This window comes from Salvelinus sp. IW2-2015, linkage group LG4q.2 (assembly GCF_002910315.2).
Source record: "Salvelinus sp. IW2-2015 linkage group LG4q.2, ASM291031v2, whole genome shotgun sequence".
In the NCBI taxonomy this organism is placed as follows: Eukaryota; Metazoa; Chordata; class Actinopteri; order Salmoniformes; family Salmonidae; genus Salvelinus; species Salvelinus sp. IW2-2015.
In genome coordinates this window covers 26,311,685-26,329,870 of record NC_036843.1, presented here as the reverse complement: position 1 = coordinate 26,329,870, position 18,186 = coordinate 26,311,685, and the positions used below count along the sequence as shown (strand labels likewise).

General features: G+C 42.6%; 1 protein-coding gene across 5 annotated transcripts; it reads right to left on the bottom strand.

Moving 5' to 3' along the window:
- Positions 1-6,621: 6,621 nt before the first annotated feature.
- On the bottom strand, positions 6,622-17,726 carry map7a (microtubule-associated protein 7a). Of its 5 annotated transcripts, none has more exons than XM_023987023.2 (17): positions 17,151-17,726; positions 15,901-16,023; positions 15,360-15,434; positions 14,947-15,105; positions 13,852-14,015; positions 11,444-11,546; positions 11,029-11,154; positions 10,509-10,735; positions 10,005-10,177; positions 9,578-9,825; positions 9,243-9,396; positions 8,799-8,991; positions 8,546-8,650; positions 8,236-8,271; positions 7,711-7,922; positions 7,556-7,608; positions 6,622-7,224 (listed from the first exon to the last, which is right to left on the bottom strand). In XM_023987023.2, exons 1-17 carry the CDS (start codon positions 17,305-17,307, stop codon positions 7,214-7,216), a joined length of 2,319 nt encoding a protein of 772 aa, XP_023842791.2. In that variant the 5' UTR covers positions 17,308-17,726; the 3' UTR covers positions 6,622-7,213. The 5 variants fall into 5 exon arrangements, with proteins under 5 accessions (XP_023842791.2, XP_023842792.2, XP_023842793.2 ...); XM_023987024.2 differs by having other exon boundaries at positions 9,605-9,825; XM_023987025.2 differs by having other exon boundaries at positions 10,566-10,735.
- Positions 17,727-18,186: the final 460 nt, after the last annotated feature.

Genomic DNA, 18,186 nt, shown 5'->3' with positions numbered 1-18,186 from the left:
TCCGCCCATCTAACGTCCAGCTGAATTCTATTTATTTTTTAGCAATATGTGTGCAATGTAACTTTTATCAATCAGTAATATTTCCTTGGAGAATATATAGATGAAAATGTATCCAAGACATTGCACATCAGCCATTTTTTCACCATATCTGAATCTACTCTGCAGAACTCTACTTTTGGATAGCAATTAATACATAGCCAAATGTGTATGCATTTATCTTTTACGTATTTAGCATTTTGCTAAACGTTTTCGAACGTTGCTGATAGAAATGCCATGGCTAGAGCTGATGTGATTCTACATGTCAAAGAGGTATGTGTGTTCTACGTAGGCTATTTCTATCTATTTCTATTTCCAAACGTCTGAAGGTACCACGTTCATCTGTACAAACAATAGTACGCAAGTATAAACACCATGTGACCACGCAGCTGTCATACCGCTCAGGAAGGTGACGCGTTCTGTCTCCTAGAGATGAACGTACTTTGGTGTGAAAAGTGCAAATCAATCCCAGAACAACAGCAAAGGACTTTGTGAAGATGCTGGAGGAAACAGGTACAAAAGTATCTATATCCATAGTAAAACGAGTCCTATATCAACATAACCTGAAAGGCCGCTCAGCAAGGAAGAAGCCACTGCTCCAAAACCGCCATAAAAAAGCCAGACTACGGTTTGCAACTGCACATGGGGACGAAGATCGTACTTTTTGGAGAAATGTCATCTGGTCTGATGAAATAAAATAGAACTGTTTGACCATAATGACCATCGTTATGTTTCGAGGCAAAAAGCAAGCTGAAGAACACCATCCCAACCGTGAAGCACAGGGGTGGCAGCATCATGTTGTGGGGGTGCTTTGCTGCAGGAGGGACTGGCGCACTTCACAAAATAGATGGCATCATGAGGATGGAAAATTATGTGGATATATTGAAGCAACATCTCAAGACATCAGTCAGGAAGTTAAAGCTTGGGCACAAATGGGTCTTCCAAATGGACAATGACCCCAAGCATACTTCCAAAGTTGTGGCAAAATGGCTTAAGTCAAGGTATGGGAGTGGCCATCACAAAGCCCTGACCTCAATCCTATAGAACATTTGTGGGCAGAACTGAAAAAGCGTGTGCGAGCAAGGAGGCCTACAAACCTGATTCAGTTACAAGAGCTTTGTCAGGAGGAACGGGCAAAATTCACCCCTTATTGTGGAAAGCTTGTGGAAGGCTACCCAAAACGTTTGACCCAAGTTAAACAATTTAAGGGCAATGCTACCAAATACTAATTGAGTGTATGTAAACTTCTGACCCACTGGGAATGTGGTGAAAGAAATAAAAGCTGAAATAAATAATTATCTCTGTTATTATTCTGACATTTCACATTCTTAAAATAAAGTGGTGATCCTAACTGACCTAAAACAGGGAATTCTTTCAAGGATTAAATGTCAGGAATTGTGAAACTGAGTTTAAATGTATTTGGCTAAGGTGTATGAGAACTTCCGACTTCAACTGTATATGCCTTCATTCTTGCTGGTTAGTGAAAGGTGAAAGTCATGGCACATATGTGGGATGTTGTGTTTTGTCAACATTTTATTCTAACCCAACATGACTCTGTTTTCCAAACTAGATGTAATCTCAATTTGCTTCATTTTTGTTGTAGACTCAAACAGCGACGATATCGTGTCAGTTGATTGGGGGATTCCACTACTGGGTTTAGCCAAGCGTTATGATCCTCAAATCCTAAATAATGCAGTTTGGGCCCTTTTAAACCTCACACTGTCTGGTAGGTCTGCACAGGAATATGTCCACCAGTAGATAATATACATATCTCAGGTTGCTGCCACATTCTGGGTTGTTGCTGTGTTAATATGTTCAAAATGGGTGGAGTTTAAATGACACATTAGTTGACTGTGTTCAGCTTGTTTGTTGACTTTTCAAAATAAGTGATGTGTGTCACTGTTAACCATAGAGATCAAATCAAGAATAGATTGTGGTCCCAACATTAATTATGAACCCTCATAACTCATTCCTAGACATACTCACCGGCCGGTTTATTGGGTAAACCCATCTAGTACCGGGTCGGACCCCCCCCTTTGTCTCCAGAACAGCCTGAATTATCCGGGGCATTCCATAAGATATCGGTAACGTTCTACAGGGATGTTGGTCCATACTGACGCGATGGCATCACGCAGTTGCTGCAGATTGGACGGCTGTACATTCATGCTGCGAAACAGCCCTTTCCATCTCATTCCAAAAACGCTTTATTGGGGTGAGGTCAGGGGACTGCACAGGCCACTCAAGTAAACTGAACTCGCTGTCATATTCCAGGCAATATTCTTCCACTCCTCAAATGTCCAGTGTTGGTGATTGCCTGCCCACTGGAGACACTTGTTGTTGCGATAACCCATCCGTGACAAGGATCGGCGAGTTGTGCGTACCGAGATGCCGTTTTGCACACCACTATTGTACTGCGCCGTTATTTGTCCGTGGCCTACCTGTTAGCTTGCACGATTCTTGCCATTCTTCTTCGACCTGTCTCATCAACGAGCTGTTTTTGCCCACAGGACCCTAGACACTGTTGTGCGTGACAAGCCAGCCCAGGAGGGCGTCCGTTTCTTAGGTACTGGATCTGGCACGACGATCATACCACACTCAAAGTGGCATAGGTCACTTGTTTTGCCAATTCTAACATTTGATCGAGCAATAACTGAATGCCTGTCTGCCTGCTTTATATAGCAAGCCACGGCTACGTGACTCACTGTCTGTACTAGCGATCCATTTTCGTGAACAGGGTGTACTTAATAGACTGGGCAGTGAGTGTATGTCTCCATATCTGGCCAATATGAAGTGTGCCTTCTTTTACCTATCCATTAATCTTGCATTGCATCAGCCTGCATTAGCCTTGTTCTTTGTTTCTAGAGAGCACGATGAGTGCTATGTGAAGAGGGAGCCATTCCTGTCCTGACACTTCAGTCCTCCACCTATGAGGTCCAGGTAAAAAGAAATCAACTGTCACGGTCTCCTGTACGTTAACCAAATGTTGCTGCATAAAATAAAACACATTAAGTATCAGTGTGCTGCAGGTATTTTTGTATTTATGAAACAGTTGGAACAAAATGATGTAGCACAATGGTCAATGTTTGTGCTTTCTTTTATCACATGGTGAGCTTGTTAATAAATTATCAAACTGACACACATTCTTCCTGAATGTCAGTTCTACAGCTGCTCTGCCCTAAGCAATATAGCCACTGTCCCTGAGCATCATCCCAAAATGTTGGGCATTGGAGACCGTTTTCTGTTGAAGTCTCCCCTGACGCTGATGTTACACTCTGAACCCAGGTCTGCATGACAGAATACCTTTCAGTGTGAAGTACTATTTCTGGTATTTCAATTACTTTTCAATACATTTCAAAACAAGTATTTAGATCATCTTTATTTGAAAAAACAAGTAGTTGAATATTGGAATGTTTTTGGAAATACATTTGGAAGGTATTTGAAAATACTCCAATACACTCTCATGCAGTTAAACCCAGGCATTTGAAAATAGCATTTGAAATAAGTATTTGAAAATACTTTCAAATACTATTTGGTTTTTACAAATAACCATTCAAATACTCAAATAAAATTGCTTGTTTTGGGCTGTGTATTTGAAAGCACTCAAATACACAGAAAAAAGTACTTTTAAATAATAAATACTGAAATACACATGTATTTGAACCCATATCTGCTGCCATGTAATATTTTCTTACACTTGGTGCACCTGAGTGGCACAGTGGTCTAAGACACTGCATCTCAGTGTTTGCGGCATCACTATGGACACCCAGGTTCAAATCCAGGCTGTATCACAACTGGCCGTGATTGGGATTCCCATAGTGCGGCGCACAATTGGCCCAGCGTCATCCGGTGTAGGCCGTCATTGTAAATAAGAATTTGTTCTTAACTGACATGCCTAGTTAAATAAAGGTTTAAAAAAAAAAACTCTGCCAAAATGTTTTATTTTATTTCTAGAATGCATCCCAAGCTTGCAAATGCCTTCGAATCCTTTCAGTGAATGGTAATTATAACGTGTAACCAGGGAAAACACCCATTTAACTTTATAAGGCACATATTCAACACAGATTGTGCAGAGCCTTGTGGATTGGCTGCAGTGAGTGTGATTGTTATGCTTTATCTTGTGGTTGTGACCAGGAGCAGCTGCTGCACCTGTGGGTTGGCTCTGAAAGCTCTGCTGAGCTCCCCTGCTCCCCTTCTGGCTGCATCTGCTATAACACCACTGCCTGAGCTATCTACACAGCAACCCAATAGAGCGAGAATTTTCATAATTGATAATGATGTTGATGGGGGCAGCGGTAGCCTCAAAGTTAGAAGGTAGCCAGTAACTGGAGGGTTGCTGGTTTGAATCCCAGGCTCGACAAAAAATCTGTCAGGATTCTAAATATTATATGATGGTGATTAAAATCGATGTTCTTTGTTCCCGTGTTAACTGCCAGTAGTCATTGTGTTTCTTTCCAGGAGAGCCTGGTGAATGAGGGCCTAGTACAGATAAGGCAGCTGCTCCCTGTCACAGATCTAGTTTGATCATCATGAACCACAGTGTTGTTACCATCACCAACTTCAGCGACCCCAGCGAGGGGCAGCAGGTAATAACTGCATGGCCATTACATTGCTTAATTCGAGCTGGTCTGCTAAAGGGAGTTGGACTGTAGATGTGGTTTCCATCTAAATGTTTGTCACATGTTCATGATTTAAAAGGCTCACTTATTTATCAGTTTAGTATCCCTATGGTCCTTTGATAAGGATATAGAGATACCGACCTGGTCATGTGATGTTATTATTGTAAAAAATAATGTCAATCATACAAATGTAGCTGATATTGGGAGCCATGCACTGTCATTAAAACCTTTGTTGTGTTGTCTAGGCCTTGATGGACAGTGAGTGTGTAACAGGACTTCTCGAGGCCCTTGTGACCTGTTCTGTGTGTTACTTCCTGTTTGTATCATCTGACCAGCTGGGGTGAGAGGCTTGGGGTCAATTCCATTTCATTTACATTTAAGTCATTTAGCAGACGCTCTTATCCAGAGCGACTTACAAATTGGAAAGTTCATACATATTCATCCTGGTCCCCCCGTGGGGAATGAACCCACAACCCTGGCGTTGCAAGCGCCATGCTCTACCAACTGAGCCACACGGGACCATTTCAGTTTATTTCACTAGTCAAGTCAGTTAAGAACAAATTCTTATTTACAATGACAGCCTACACTGGCCAAACCCGGACAACGCTGGGCCAATTGGGACTCCCAATCACGGCCGGTTGTGATACAGCCTGGAATCAAACCAGGGTGTCTGTAGTGACGCCTCTAGCACTGAGATGCGGTGCCTTAGACCACTGCGCCACACAGGAACCCAGTTAATTCAGCAATAAACTGAAATTCCAAATGCTATTTTTGTCAATTCTTTTCACTCACTTCGATCGCATTTGGCCACCAAAATGACCCCTGAAGACGTTTCAAATGTGAAAATGCAGCACTGTCCTATAGGTCTGCTTCCATTATCAGCAAACTAGTGATGAACGGTAACATGCATATTATTTTGTTTGTTTTCTAGTTCCTTGATTTGATCTGTGACTGGTAGTGTATTTCTAGCAATAATACATATATTTTCAAATGCTATACTGTAAGCCAGGCTGTTCCATTTGTGCTCTTCCATGTATTTGTCTTGTCGCTCGTATATCATACAGACCATGTCATCCAACTACCGACACCACGCTACGATCTCAGAAAATATACTGATGTACCTCAAGAATCAGGAAGTGAGATTCCAGCAGCTGGGCATTATGCAACCTCAAGAAAGGTTGGTCATGGTTTTGTAACAAGTTTTCCAATCACGCTGTCTATGCCTAAAATAGCACATTTCTGTAGTTAATATCTCAGTCAATAGCATTACGTTCTAGTAATTTCTCCTGAGCAAGTTAGTACTATTGGATTAACATAAGGGCAGGTACATGAAGTTATAGAGAAAAGGTGCGTTATGTCATGTTATTCTTCAGACTGAGAGGTGTCCGTGGTGATGAGTGGTAGTGCGCTGGACGAGCAGCTAAAGAGGGTGCATGCACAGACGGCGCAGACAAGAGTTAGATCATTCAGAAGCCTCCGTCCTCCTGACCTGTCCACCGGAGCCCCCTCTGCCTCAGGAGACAGACTGAGATGTGGGACATGCGTATCACTGTTTGTACTGACTTGCCATTAACTTTGAACATGACAATGATTACTGCGGCATGTCATGATTATGATGGGGTGTGTTATTTTTGAGTGTTTACACTGGTGTGCTCTGAGGGTTTCCAGCCATATCGCACTGGTGAATATATTTTATACAGATTTCAAAAGCTTTGCATCAGCGCATTTCTTTATTTGTTCTTACATTTGAATAAACAGGCTTACATTTGACACTTTTTATAATTTGTTTTCTAAAATGATTGCACAATTTCCACGAAGGGGACTGCCAAAAAACTTTGCAAGTGGTCAACCACAAGTGAGTATAGTACTATAAACCACACATGTACTGTAACTATTCTGAAAATAAGTTCCATAGCAGATTTTTTTCAATTATATTCCACAAAAATAGGGAAAGTCAGACAAAGTGGTCTTTATTTGAACTCCAAACTAAAGCTTTTATTCTGAGACTAGTACACAACACACAAACTATCCTACTATCTGCAAGGCAAAGTGCTCAAATAGCAGCACAGTTAGTCAACGCTTAGGGAATAAGCTAAAGCACATGACTAAAAACATCAGTCATGATTTGTGAAACAGGGAGAGAATACATCATTTCACAATCGATTGCCGACTCCCACCGAAGCGAACTCATTTTTTATCACAGTTTAAATCTACAGCGATGCGGCCTGAGCTCTCATTTAGACTAGATAAGACAGTCATTGCAGAAACACTGAACAAACAAGCTCCCATGTCTCGTGTTGTAGATAGTGATACCACATGCAGCTCGTGCCACTTTGGATTAAAGAGAAACGTGACCAAATGGTGGTGATCGACTCCGAGATAGGAAAGTCTTCCAGGGAAAAGGAGTGTGTGTTGGTTTCACATCACATGCGCTCTCTCAAAGTGCAGGGCAGGAAAAAGGCTGCAGTTATTCTTTTCTTTGTTGATGGAAAGGAAAAACCACCACAGCTGTGGAAAGATTCTTGGATGGGTTTGTCTTCCCTCTCTGATCTGTACGACACTCAGATAACCTCTGAGGAGTATGTAATAGAAAAGGATTAATATGATCAAATCAGTTGATTCACTTCATACTTAGCTTAGACTCAGAAGCACATACAACAAACATTATTGAAAGGCCTTAACTATGCAATCAGCTTCATGGTTCGAATCACACAGTCTCTCAAGATTCAATCATCTCTTGGGGTGTGGGGTGGTGATTGGCTATGGGGGTGCCCACTGCCCAGCCCACCCTTTCACTCCTGAAATTTGGACCATGAGCTCTTTCGTTCAGGACTCGAGTGTAATATCTACATAGCATAGAGCGTGTAGATGAGCTGACGGAGGATCTGGTGATGAACTCTCACCTGCTCGCTGATGGGACTGGATCTCCTCCATGCCCGTCAGAGTTCTCAGGGACCTGAATGAATGAACCAAAACGTGCTCGTCAACAAATACAGTACATCACTTCTGATGACATGCGTCACAGGACATGATCAAACAGACAAACATGTGGATATACCTGCGTTCTTTGAAGGCCACAACAGGAACCATGTCTTCCGTGTCACTCAGACCTAGCTTGGATGGCTTGGTCCCTGTCCCGACAACGACCCCTAGGTTGATGATCTCTTCTAAAGTGCCTTTGCTATTCTTAACAGGCTCAGTGTTCTCTTTTGGTTGGGCTTCCTCTGGAGAGGAGGAGTTACCGTTTGAGTTCCCATTCAGGATAGGCTTCTGCATGAAAACAAAACAATAATGTACATTTGGTCAAGGCAAAGGCAAGTTCTGTTTATTTTTTTAAGTAAAGTATGGTTAATAACGTTGGTATTTGAGGCCGTGTTTTGCTAAAACCACTGTACCTTTGGGATGGAGTTCTGCATGAAAGTAATCACATCAGTGTGGTCAAGGGCAAGTTTGGTTTGTTTTTTAAATGGTTACATACTTGTGGCAGGAAAATACAAGTGTTTTTTTGTTTCATTTTAAGCCAAAGATGGGTAAACATTGGTAGGTGTGGCAGAACCCGAGTGCTTCAGGGCACTGTTCTTACTTCTTTCCTAGTCCTCCTCATGATCAACTCCAGTCGCTGAAAACAAAAAAAGGTCTGTTAAAAGTATTTTAAAAACGATTTTATGATAAACTATCACCCTTACTTTAGAACAAATGTTTTTCTTTGTGAAACACAAAACAAGAATAGCCGCTAACCACCCTCAACCCCATGTATTGAAGTTCCCCATAATTGAGCTCCGCTATATAGAGATCATGGTTGCTGCTTGTAGTCAATTGTACACAATATGGATCCCCAGATGATCTTATAAGCATTTCAGGATGATCAGAACATTTCTCTCTGTCTCTTTCACCTTTTTTCTCTCCTGTCGTTGTTCCTCCTCCTCCTGGAAGTGTTTGTCTCTCTCCAGCCTCTGCTGCTCTGCCTTCTCCCTGGCCTGGGCCTCCTCCTCCTCTCTCTGGGACACAGAGAACGGAAAGATCAGAACGGGACAATGTATTACTTAGTGTTTCAGTTATATATCCATCTATATCATTTGAAGGTGCATAAATATCTGATGGCAATCTGACCAGCACTGTACAGTATTCAAAGACCACATCCCTCACCTGTTTCTGGAGGAGAGCAGCTTCCTGCATGGCTCTGAGGGCTTTCTCTTCTTCTGCACTGGCTCTCTCCTCCTCTGCATGTTTCTGCTCCTCTTCCTCCCTCCTCTTCCTCTCCTCTACCAGCCACTTGGCCTCAGCCTCTAGCCGTGCTCGCTGCTCTACCCTGCTGCGCTCCAGCTCCTCTCTGCCTCGCCTGTGATCCCACATAACATAACATTTGCATAACACCACACCATACATCACATTACTATACAAATTAATCTGATCCTCTGAACACACGCTAAATGCCCTCTTAGACTCCCTAAGCTGACAAATAGGTCCACAAGACACAACTGCATACTTGTATTTTAAAGATTACTCAACAGATTTTGTTCATACTGGGAAAATTAATGTTGGGTCATTCGAAGAGAGATGGGAAGATGTATGGTGGCCCTCCCTCCGTACCTCTCTAACTCCTCCTTGCGCAGGCTTTCCTCCTCCTCTCTCTCTCTCTTCAGGCGGGCCTCTCTCCTCTTCTCGGCCAGGAGACGCGAGGCCTCCTCTGGGTCCATGGTGCCAGCAGAGGGCCTTGGGCTGGGAGTGGCTCCAGGAGGGAGGGCTGAGGAGGTGGACATGTCATAGGAGTCACTCTGAACCAAAACACACTGATCCAAATTTCCTGATTGTTTTTCAAAGAGTAGAACTGGATATTCTGCATTGGAATTGACCCCAACCCCACACTCAAGAATACAATATCTGAAATGTACCTAGAAAATACATAGTAGTTGACGGTGCAGTACCTTTCACTTTTAGATGCTCACCCTCACCTGCACTGCCTTCAGTACTAAGTGTGGTTTCTCTCTGAGTCTGAGGTTCTGGGGAGTGTAGGAATGGTTGGACCTGGTCCCACGCTGCAGCTGGGGTCCTGATGGGCCGTGAGTTCCCAGGGGACAGGGTAGGGTTGGGGACTGGAACAGTGTCCTCCTCTGGTACAGGGTCCAGTTCCAGCTCTAACTGCTGTGATAGGGGCTGTCTGATCACAGGTTTGCTGAAAAAAAAGAAGAAGAGAAGACTTTTGTTTAGATGAATAAGTAAACAACATCAAAAGGTGAGGTTGGTTGCACAATATTCTCAACAGAGTGATATCATTGTATGAAATAAATTCCGTACAGTAGTTTGTGTGAAAACAACATTCAGACACAATAACAGATGGACGGACAGTCATACCGTTCTGGGGAGGGCACTGCTGCTCTGCACTGTGGGTTTGTGGGTAACGCTTTCACGCCAGCGTTGGGTAGTGGGTTTGTGGGTAATGCTTTCAAGGGAACATTGGGTATGTGAGGCTGCTGAGTATTCCTCCTGGCCGTCCTCTCATTTTCCTCCTGCTGTGCTGCTTTTAACTTCGTAATAAATCAACAGGCAGGTTACAAGATTATCTTTCTGCAGTCTTTTTAGGACTGCAGAAAGACATGAAAGTGATTGAGGCTTATAGCCAATAAATGGTATGACGATTAATCTAATTTACCCAACAATATAGCATAAATATGATAGTAAAATGAGTCAGAAGGAATAGAATGGAATAGAGTCCGTTTATTGTCTTCCTCCAAGGAAATTATTTCCCACAAGTTCGTACATTACACGGAGACAAACCAACAACACCATCCCACCAACCCAGTCGACGATAAAACGATCTATCTCTATGCTTACAATGACATTTCCAGCAGGTATTACCTGTGCCGCATTGATGGATCTATGGCTTGTACGGCTGGGACTGGGGGAGGTGGCTACCTGGTAGTTTGCCTGGATGATAGACCGGTAGTCAGCCCGGTAGTCTGTCCGTAGGTCTGCCTGCACCAGGTGGTGGTCAGTTGTGCCAGAGCGGCGTGGTGATTTGTGAGAGTTGGTGGCAGTGGCAGGCATGGAGTGGCATGAAACTGAACGGGGACAAATATGGACAACTGAACCAGTGTGTTTGTTTGTTTCATTGTTGTGGAGCAATGGAGTGAGGGTTAGCAGGTGATACAGTGAAAGAATGTAAGTGTGTCCAAAAATGGTTGAAAAAAGGAAAAGAAGCAGAGTTAGTAAATTATTTACTTGAGAAGCCTTACCATTTTTGTGGGAATGTAAATATGTCCAACTATCCATATATTTTAACAAAAAAATACACTATTTATATGTCATTTTTCTTAGATTTAGATCTGGTCTTCATAATTTTCTATATATCACTGTTATTCTACATTCTGTAGAGTACCTTCTTCTTCTCTTGACTGACAATTATGACTCCTGCACCTGCTCCTGGCTAGGTAGGAGCAGGTAGGGGTGAGGAGGCGACTGACCAGAGCCCTCTCCCAGGCAGTCAGGGGGGAGCGGCGAGGAGCTACAGCAGTAAAGCCAAGCATAGTGGGGGAAATCCAATACACAGGGACAGAGATAATGGTAGAAAATACAAAACAGAGATAGAAAATACAAGTAAGAAAGGGTAGGAAATAGGAGGAAAGTGAAGAAAAATGAAGGTTAAAAGATGTTACAGGGTGAAAAATAAGTTCGGTAGCATAAGGGTTAAGAGGATGAAAGTCAAAAAGACACTAAAAAGTAGTACACTATATAGGAGTAGTACACTATATAGGAATAGGGTGACATTTGAGATGCAGCCTTTATTAATTTACCGCTCTTGTTGTCGGTCTTCCTTCCTCGAGAGCCCTGTCTGATTCTCTGCTTAATCCTCTGGCTCTTCTCCAAGGTCTTCTTCACCACAGACTCATAGCGCTCCTTCAGACCACAACACAAACCTCCGTGTCAGTGATATAGTAGTCTCTTCCCACATCCACTGTAGGTACTGAGTTTGACTAGTGATACAGTAACTTGGTCCCAAAATCCACAACATCATATTGAGCGTTAAAATCGTTTAGCTTCAGATACGTACACAAAATGTGGAAAACAGCATCTGTAGATTTTCTTCTCCGTGGAAAAACTGTTCTTGTTTGAAAAAACTGTAAAGAAACACTGATGACGACAATAGACACCTAAACCGAAGTAACTGTTGACCCATGCTGACCTAACATGCCGACCTGGAACCAACAGGACCCTGAACAACTAGGAATAAAGTGACAGATAATAAACAGTAGCAGCAGCTACTAGTATTTAGCAGACTAAGTCATAAGTCTGCTAAATATTTAGTTGAATTGTTAACCAAATAGCTACCTGGACTATCTGTATTGACCCTTTTTCCACTAACTTCTTTTGACTCATCACATACGCTGCTGCTACTGTTTATTATCTGTCACTTTATTCCTAGTTATATTTACAGTACATGTTAAAAGTTTAGACACACCTACTCATTCAAGGGTTTTTCTGTATTTTTACTATTTTCTACATTTTAGAATAACAGTGAAGACATGAAATAACACATATGGAATCATGTAGTAACCAAAAAAGTGTTAAAAAAATCTAAATATATTTTAGATTTTTCAAAGTAGCCACCCTTTGTCTTGATGACAGCTTTTCACACTCTTGGCATTTTCTCAACCAGCTTCATGAGGAATGCTTTTACAACAGTCTTGAAGGAGTTCCCACATATGCTGAGCACTTGTTGGCTGCTTTTCCTTCACTCTGCGGTCTAACTCATCCCAAACCATCTCAATTGTGTTGAGGTCAGGTGATTTCAGAGGTCAGGTCAGCACTCCATCACTCTCCTTCTTGGTCAAATAGCCCTTACACAGCCTGGAGGTGTGTTTTGGGTCATTGTCCTGTGGAAAAACAAATGATAGTCCCACTATGCGCAAACCAGATGGGATGGCGTATCGCTGCAGAATGCTGTGGTAGCCATGCTGGTTAAGTGTGCCTTGAATTCTAAATAAATCACTGACAGTGTCACCAGCAAAGCACCCCCACACCATCACACCTCCTCCATGTTTCACGGTGGGAACCACATGAGGAGATCATCCGTTCACCTACTCTGCGTCTCACAAAGACACAGCAGTTGGAAACTAAAATCAAAAATTTGGACTCATCAGACCAAAGGACAAATGACCTCCTGTCTAATGTCCATTGCTCGTGTTTCTTGGCCCAAGCAAGTCTCTTCTTCTTATTGGTGTCCTTTAGTAGTGGTTTCTTTGCAGCAATTTGACCATGATGGCCTGATTCACACAGTCTCCTCTGAACAGTTGAAGTTGAGATGTGTCTGTTGCTTGAACTCTGTGAAGCATTTATTTGGGCTGCAATTTCTGTGAACTTGGGCTGCAATTTATGAACTTATCCTCTGCAGCAGAGGTAACTCTAGGTCTTCCTTTCCTGTGGCGGTTCTCAGGAGAGCCAGTTTCATCACAGCGCTTGATGGTTTTTGCGACTGCACTTCAAGAAACTTTAAAAGTTCTTGAAATGTTCCGTATTGACTGACCTTCATGTCTTAAAGTAATGACTGTCGTTTCTCTTTGCTTATTTGAGCTGTTCTTGCCATAATATGGACTTGGTCTTTTACCAAATCCTCTGTATACTACCCCTACCTTGTCACAACACAAATGATTAGCTAAAACGCATTAAGAAGGAAAGAAATTCCACAAATTAACTTTTAACAAGGCATTCCAGGTGAATACCTCATGAAGCTGGTTGAGAGAATGCCAAGAGCGTGCAAAGCTGTCATCAAGGCAAAGGGTGGCTACTTGGAAGAATCTGAAATATAAAATATGATTTGATTTGTTTAACACTTTTTTGGTTACTACTATGTGTTATTTCATAGTTTTGATGTCTTCACTATTATTCTACAATTTAGAAAATAGTAAAAATAAAGAAAAACCCTGTAATGAGTAGGTGTGTCCAACCTTTTGACTGGTACTGTATACTACATATCTACCTCAATTACCTCGTACCCCTGCACTTCGACTCAGCACTGGTACCCTGTGTATATAGCCAAGTTATCATTACTCATTGTGTAGTTATTATTACTTTTCTATTATTTTTCTCTCTGCATTGTTGGGAAGGGCCCCTAAGTAAGCAGTTCACTGTTATTCTACACCTGTTGTTAATGAAGCATGTGACAAATAAAATTGGATTTGACCCCCCAGGCACAAGAACTCACTGATTCCTCCTTCATTCTCTGCCTCCTCTTCTCTTCCACGGCGGTGCGCCTCCTCGCCTCCTTCTCTCTCTGCTCCTGAAGCCTTCTCTTCCTCTCCTCCATCTGCTGCTCATAGTGACGCATGGCCCGCTCCTCTCGAGCCAACCGGCCCAGCTCTCTGGAAACTACAAGCACATTTAGTTGAGTTTCGTTTGGATTATTCAGTGGTTCTCAACCTCCTTTGGTTACGGAGCCCTCAATCACATTTTTCTCTGCTCCGAAGTACCCCTTCATGTAGGGTTGACCGGGGTTGGGTGTCACACTTTTTAGTCTTGTGTGTATTTCTCAGCACCAGTATATCTTACAAGACTCTTTTCAATATTATGCATTTTATGCCTTGAGAATAACATGACATTTTGAGTAAATTTGTGTGTGTATCTGTATGTTTGCACATACATGTGTGCGTGTCTGGATGCGTGACAGAAGAAATATGTGTGTGAGAGATAGGCAACGAAGGGGGCTCTTTATAGCAACAGCACAAAAGAGCTTGGGATTTATTGTATACTGGCAGTGACAATGTTGACAATGACAACCAACCACACATTCCATGTGACATCCATCCCCAATAACCCCCCAAAGGCTAATTAAGATGCTAGTTACCACATTGGATGGCCTAGGAACTTGTTTGAAATATGGATCCCCTTTTCCTCTTTTCAACAAACATAATTGTTCCAGAATGCTTCCATAAATCAAACATTTAAATAGAAAATACCAAGAATTTAAATCTTTACACTCACCTATGAAAAACACAATATACCCTCACCTCAATGTTTTGAAATGCTGACATGAATTGACCAGGTGGATGAGTTCTTTGAAAGAATTCACACATTTTAACTTAAGAAATATTACACAGCGCTATTTAGATTGGGACTAATTAGCACTTTGACAACCAACCCCGGTCTCCCCTACAACTGATCATTATGTTCTTATGGCTATGTTCTTATGAGTCTTCCCAAGTACCCCCTGGGTATAAGGCAAGGTACACCCAGTGGAACTAGTACGTCATATTGAGAACCAGGTTGAGAACCCCCATCATCATGGGTGTTGGCTACATACCAAGCTGTTTCTTATGCTGCTCCCTCCGCTCCAGAGCAGTCCTCCTCTTCTCCTCCTTCTCTCGCTGCTCCTGTAGCCTCCTCTTCCTCTCCTCCAGCTGTTGTTCATAGAGACGCCTGGCCCTCTCCTCTCGAGCCAACCAGCCCAGCTCTCTGGACACTGCAAACACATTGTGGGACTTATTAGCCACAAAAATACCAGTACCCTAGTCCCAGATCATTGTGCTGTATAGCTAACTTCTAATGAACTCATTTGGCATGACAGTTTCCATGGGAGCTGGCAAAAAGACAGCACAAATAGACATGGACCAGGTTACTAAAATACTTTCAAGAAATTACAAAAATAAGTGACAAACAATTGAGTGGTCTCATAGGTGTATTAGCTGTACCGTCATCATGTGTGGGTATACCAACCAAGTTGTTTCTCATGCTCCTCCCTCCGCTCTTTCGCTAGTCTCAGTCTCTCAGCAACCTTCAGTGCCTGTGGGCCTGGAATATTAGAAAATATGTCACATTCACTCTACATCAAGTACATACATTAAACAGTATGCGTTTGGTGACATTACTGATCATGGCAGGAAGTTCAAGATGGTTCTACTGTAGCTGAAGCTTGGTACAAATGAAGTGTCACTATTTCTTTCAGTCAGAAAATATGTTTACAGTTGGGGGACTTTTTTTTTTACTTAAAGTTAAGACATTGGGGGGAAAAAAGGACAATGTCAGGTTATACTTAAACTTTTGTAAGGACAAAGCATGACATTGATAATGGTGATGCACGTCAGAGGAAGACCACTCATGACAGATGACCCACAAAGAACAAGCAGTACCCCAGGCACTGAGTGTGTGTGCGAGACACAGAGAAAGAGAGAGAGCGAGAGCGAGAGCGAGAGAGAGAGAGAGAGAGAGAGAGAGAGAGAGAGAGAGAGAGAGAGAGAGAGAGACTCTGATGTATGACCTGCTGGGTTTCCATGGCTGGTTGTGTTGTTACTGATCACAGCTGATTTGATGGAGGCAGGAACACATATGACTGCTCTCCTCTTCTCTGAATTACAGGGCTTCATGTCGTCATTGCATTTTTCTAAAATGAAAGAAAGAATAAAAGAGAACATACTGTTCAGGTCTCTGACTTTTTCAGCTGACTCAAAATGACTGTTATTTAGTCGGGATCGTTAATGAGATGAGAATAAGAAATGATAAGTACATGTTTATGACAAGTATAACTGCATCATTATGGTTTATACCTGCTGGAAAAGTATGAGACACATGACTACCTCAGAAAAAGAGAATCTTAGTATAAATTGCTTAATTCTAGATACAGTAGGTCATATCATTCCAGTTTACAGAAAATCGACTGCTCGTACTTAATCCAGGCACTAAGCCTCTAGGCTGAATGTTAGCTGTTAATAAAAGAGCTGTTATAATGTGCCTGTTCCTGTTGTGCCTTGCAGGGGTAAACAAATGCCAGCACCTGACACAAGTCTTCATGGAGATGGCTAAAACAAACAAGCAAATAGAGGCAGAAGAGGATAAGAACAAAGACATGCTTCACAGGAGGTCGCTCAATAGTGATGTGAATTTTGGTGCAAGAGACGTACACCAGAAATGATCTTTGCCCTGCAAGAGATGGACACGCAAAAAGGATCTTCCTTGACACTCAACGCTATAACAATGGGCATGAATGTATCTTACTGAATCGGGCCTATGACGAGTGTTGATGTTTACCACAGTAGAGATAGAGGGGGATTCAATAAGCTACATCATTACCTCACTGTTTACAAAACAAAATGGCAGTAGAGAATAGGACGAACGTCTATGTAGAAGTACGAGGCAATATCAGATCATCTGATCCATGGACATTTCCAAATTCCCCTGCCGTACATGCTACAAAATAAATCTAAGTTAAAATAATGACTTCATTATCTGGCCTAGATACATGATGGATCATCTCCCCACTGAGGATGAACTTGAAGGGAGAGGTTGATTCTGGCTGATTCTGGTTCGGATAGCCTGTCCTGTATATAAACACAGTAAACAGTAAAGCTACAATACCGACGACCTCCATGTCATTCTATAAACAGAGTGAACACTCCACAGCAAATCTATCATACTCACCATATCAAATAAACAGCTACCCACCACCCTGCATCCCTGCTTTTCTATAAACACAGTAAAAAATATATATAATATCAAAGCCACAGTACTCACCTCCCTGTCTCCCGGCTCTGCTGTCCTTCTGGTTGTCTAGATTATCTCGGGTAGAAAGCCCTTTTCTGTCTTCTTGGGATACTGGCTTCTTGCTGGGGGTCTCCCTCTGTTTCTCCTGTATCACGGCCATGCTACTGCTAGGCACAGAGCAGGGCATACCACAGCTCTGCCACACAACAGACTCTCCTCCTCCTCTCCTCCTTTTATATTTCTATTTTAAGATGCCTGTACTGTACCGAAGGTCCTCCTGGTCCCCTGTGCTCACTACGCAGCTGACCGACTGCCTCTTGCTTCAGCTGCTTGCTCATCTGGGCATTTCAAACAAATAGAAGAGAAAAAGGGAGGAAAAAACCCTTTGGGGTAAACTGATAGAACCAGCTGACTTGCTGGGTTCTGGCTGGCTAGATCCTGCATCCAGGTCCAGTGAAGTGGAAAGCACAGATATGCATAATCCAATTAACACTGAGAAAAATCTGTGAGAATATAAACAATTTTTCTCTCTCCCAGTTCCTATGAGGGTCCTTTACAAGCTATATTAGAGACATGGATGCTATATAGCTTAGTGAAAAGCTCTATCCTTTCTCTGGGGCTGGCTACTGTATGGTTACTTCCCTTTGGAATATCTCTCACAGCTCACAGACTCTGGAGTGCTGCTCTGATCTCTTTAGCTACTGTCATGTACTGCAGTCCTGTCACTTTAATTCAACCCATCCCACCACCCACTGCTGAATACAAGCAGCCATAGACCGCATCCCAAATGGTACCCTATTCCCCATGTAGTGCACTACATTTGACCAGGTCCCACGGTCAAAAGTAGTGCACTACATAGGCAGCAAGTTTGGACCGAACCAGCTAAATGGATAAGAAATATTCAGTGCAGAAGAAATAGGGGAAGGAGGGAGGCTAAGTCAGTCACTGGCAGGCAAATTAATCCATCTGGCCTTGTTCCGTGAATGGTTGCCGCGACAACAGTGGGACAGTGCTGTACTGTTGCCTGTATCCCAAATGGCATCCTGTTCCCTATAATAGTGCACTG